Raw genomic sequence first — 3,599 nt, forward strand, 5'->3', positions numbered from 1 at the left:
TACGAAAACATTGGTGAATGCCACAAATTCTCCTAAATCACTCGTACGCACAACTTAAGAACAAATCTGTGTGTACGAATGGTTCTTGCATGAGGCCCAATATCAGTTAATATTAGACTGTTGAATTTGGGCACCAGCAGCAGTGGTGGGCAGCACTGATCTAAAAATTATTTCCACTACCCCTAAAACATTAACTCAAACATTTAGGTCCCTTGATTCTAAAGCACTAATGGACTGAAAGTTTTAGCAAAAGCTAATTCTAAAGCACTAAAATAACCCAGTCAACCCATGAACATTCTTCAACAGACAACATGAGTCACATATTGCCATGTTTCTCTCTTAAGACTCATCARTGACATCCCACASCTGTATTTGGGTTCATTTATTGTCAATATATTGTCACCTACTGGATAAGTGACACATATGAACAAAATGTGTGTCAGCTTTCACCGTCAGCTGTTAACATTAATGTTGATCAATAACATTTACAGACCTCAGTTTGTGCTTCTAAATTTAGCAAGTGCAAATCCACTAATAAATTTTAAAATTAGCAAAAGCTCTAAAGCACTAAGCAGAGAATAAGTCTCCCTATTAGTGCTTTAGAGCTTTAGGGGAACTGTGCCCACCACTGGGCACCAGTGACCCTGAAAGGAAGAAGCAGGTGAAACTTTTTAACATCACCCCCACTGGCCAGAAGTGCCCTCATTCTACAAACATGAAGTGGCCCACGGACCACCAGTTGATGATAATAATAAGAATGAATGAATAGATGAATGAATGAATGGATGGATGGATGGATGGATGGATGGATGGATGGATGGATGGATGGATGCTAAAGGAAACATTTAGAATCTGTACGACATTCAAGCTTCTTTTGCTCAGAAATATATGGAAATAAACTTTATCTTATTATTATAACACATTCAAACATCTCTGTATCAGGGACGATGAAGCATCAGTCGCCAAATTCTTGATGTGCCGAGTTGCTACAACACATGACCACAAAAAAAAAAAAAAAACATTTTTATTTAATTGTCATAACTTGTTTTAATGTGACCTACTGTCTTCTGCAGGCAGAACTTGCTGTGAATAAATCCATTCAATCATGATGTTCCTGTCAACCATACTGAGGGCGTCCAACACGTCCAGACCAGACAGGGCAAAAAACAGGATAGATAACCTGGAAACAAGGCAAATGTCAATAAATACACAACCTAATAAATGTCAAAGAATTTTCAAAAAAGCCTTTTTTTTAAATTAGCTTCAACACAAGCTTATGACACAATATCTATTGGTTTAGTTCAATTCTGCTTCCAAAGAGAACACTCTGCTCCTAAACAGCATCCATTTTAATTACATAATATGTAATGAATAAACTCCGAGATGTTGGGGTGTGTGTTTTGAGTTGCCTTTTCTGGGGGAAAAAAAAGGGAGAATAGTATTTTCACGTGACATGCTGCTGCTGCTGCTGCTGGGTCAAGTTTTCTCAACCGAACCCGGGAAGTCAGCGCCACGGTCCACACGGTCCACTCACCGGGTTGTCTCCAGAGACGCGTATCTCTCCGGCAGCACTTGAAGCGTCCTCTCGAAGAACCGTACATGTCGGTCTTTCAAAAAGTCTATTTGCTCTAATTCTTCAAACTGGTTCTCCCCTTCCGCCATCTTTGTTTCCGCACCTATGGGGAATCTTTTCCGGTACGTTTGTTTTTCAAAATAAAAGCGTTCATGCAAGTTCCTTTGAACCTTTTACTTTTGGATTTAGGGGAAGATTGTAGGAGATTATTTTATATACTTTTGTCGTGCTTATATATAAGTGTATTTTATTGTCATTTTATTATTTAATCCACTTTTAACATTTTTTATTTATGTTTCTTCAGATTTGCAACCATGCATTCTTGCATCCTCTGTCAATATAGCATTAAGGTAAAGGCTGGACTTTTTAAGGTCATTGCAACAGGCTGATTCTTTTGGAAGTTTGACTCCTAGTGCATGACCCGGTTTTGACCAAGCTTCAGCTGTCAGACAGATGACCTGACACCTGACCCTTCAGCACTTGTAATGACAAGCTCACAGTCGACTGCAAGCTGCTGAGGTCTTGCGACTACAAAAACAGCCCCACGTCAGCTCATGCACGCTTGGCAAGTTTAAATAAATAGCCTGTGCTGATATGCTGAATTTAGTTTACACTTACTACTATGCTGTTGTCGTTTCAAAAACACGTGGTTCTAAAAGTTTTCCGTGGAGAATTTTCTCCTGCAAGAGCTCTGCTTGTTCAGTCTTTTCCAAAGTGTGTCATGATCTTTAACAAGCTGAGTGAGGTTTTCTGAGATGCTGCTCTTCTTTCTGAGCGCTGTAATGACAACAGTTTGACGAAGTAAAATGGAAATTTATTTTATTCATAGACATATAACTCAAAATCAAATAAATGCACAATCCTTCCTGAATTCGTTTTCTTTTAAAAGGCAGAAAACACAGTTAAAAACTCTGAAAGACTCCTGATCTCCTCACAGGCCTTGTCTCCAAGTGGGAACAGCTCTGCAACAAAAACATCCCTTTTTTATTATCATATAAAATCTCTCTGTTAAGGCACCTGGAAAGTAAAAATAAATAAATAAATAAAAAGCACCGACCTGTGAAACATTTGTAGCACCGGTTGGTCTCCTGAAGATCCAACATGTTTCATCCTCTCCTGCCATCCTTGGGTGGGACGGATTAATCTGGAGGGGTCTCTGCTTATACGACCGTCCACCTGTATGAGGAACAAACATTCAGATGAACTGTTTCTTTGTTGTGACTAACTTTGTTTACTGAACGACGCGCACCCTCTCCTTCAGCTTAGCAGCAATTCTTTTTTGTCTTTGCTCCTCTTCTTTCTCCTTCAGCTGTTTCTCGTGAAGCTTTGCCTCCACCTTGTGAAGATCCTGAAAAGGTGCAGTGAAGCTGTGCGTTTGACAAAGTCTTATCTAACCTAGAAATATGTAAATGCTTGATCTTTGACAGGAGCTTCTAGTTTTGTGTTTTTCCGTTTTGGGAGGTTTTAAGACGTAGTACCCTTTCGCTGAAGCATTTAATAATCTTTGCTGCCTCCCTTTGCCTCTCCTCCATTTCTCTCCGCTCTTCCTCTCTCCTTTTCCTCCCCCGTTCCTCCTCTTCCTCCCTCTTCAGCCGAAGATGCTCCTCGAGGGCCAGCTTCACTTCCAGCTGCCGGCGACGCTCCTCCTAGCCAACAGAAATCCTTTTTTAAAAACAAGCATCTACAGAGTGTCAATGTTGGACATCAATTCAATAAAGAAAAAAAAAAAAAACGGGTAACAGCAGCCACATTTCTCTGAAAGCACCTTTTCCCATCTCTTCTTTTGAATCTCCTCAATCAGCCTCCGCTCTTCTTCCCTGTCCTCTTTTCTCTTCTTCTCCTCCCTCCACAGCTCCAGTCGCTGCGCCACCTCCGCCCTCTCCTCCTCAGTCCTGTAAAAGTGCAAACGGTAAAGGCCACGGACGAACCTCCCACTTCTTTCACTCCGACACCCTCTGTGTGAACGTACCAAGGTTATAATAGTTTTAGATTTTTCATTATAGTTTAGTTTTATTTCGTTTTGACT

At 40.5% G+C, this 3,599-nt stretch overlaps 2 protein-coding genes across 2 annotated transcripts in view; both read right to left on the reverse strand.

Annotated features, from left to right (window-relative positions):
- The window catches only part of pggt1b (protein geranylgeranyltransferase type I, beta subunit), a 16,628-nt gene extending 14,923 nt beyond the window's left edge, over nucleotides 1–1,705 (reverse strand). Inside the window, exons 1-2 of the mRNA XM_014002740.1 lie at nucleotides 1,535–1,705; nucleotides 1,062–1,180 (exon numbers count right to left, since the gene is read on the reverse strand). Coding sequence (XP_013858194.1) covers nucleotides 1,062–1,180; nucleotides 1,535–1,662 — 247 coding nt within the window. The 5' untranslated portion in view covers nucleotides 1,663–1,705. The remainder of the gene's footprint in view (nucleotides 1–1,061; nucleotides 1,181–1,534) is intronic.
- A 670-nt stretch (nucleotides 1,706–2,375) lies between these two features.
- ccdc112 (coiled-coil domain containing 112) overlaps nucleotides 2,376–3,599 on the reverse strand; it is a 6,421-nt gene continuing 5,197 nt past the window's right edge. Inside the window, exons 10-14 of the mRNA XM_014002739.1 lie at nucleotides 3,339–3,465; nucleotides 3,052–3,219; nucleotides 2,823–2,921; nucleotides 2,631–2,749; nucleotides 2,376–2,535 (exon numbers count right to left, since the gene is read on the reverse strand). Coding sequence (XP_013858193.1) covers nucleotides 2,505–2,535; nucleotides 2,631–2,749; nucleotides 2,823–2,921; nucleotides 3,052–3,219; nucleotides 3,339–3,465 — 544 coding nt within the window. The 3' untranslated portion in view covers nucleotides 2,376–2,504. The remainder of the gene's footprint in view (nucleotides 2,536–2,630; nucleotides 2,750–2,822; nucleotides 2,922–3,051; nucleotides 3,220–3,338; nucleotides 3,466–3,599) is intronic.

The sequence above is a fragment of the Austrofundulus limnaeus genome, unplaced genomic scaffold (genome assembly GCF_001266775.1).
Source record: "Austrofundulus limnaeus strain Quisiro unplaced genomic scaffold, Austrofundulus_limnaeus-1.0 Scaffold14, whole genome shotgun sequence".
Lineage (NCBI taxonomy): Eukaryota > Metazoa > Chordata > Actinopteri > Cyprinodontiformes > Rivulidae > Austrofundulus > Austrofundulus limnaeus.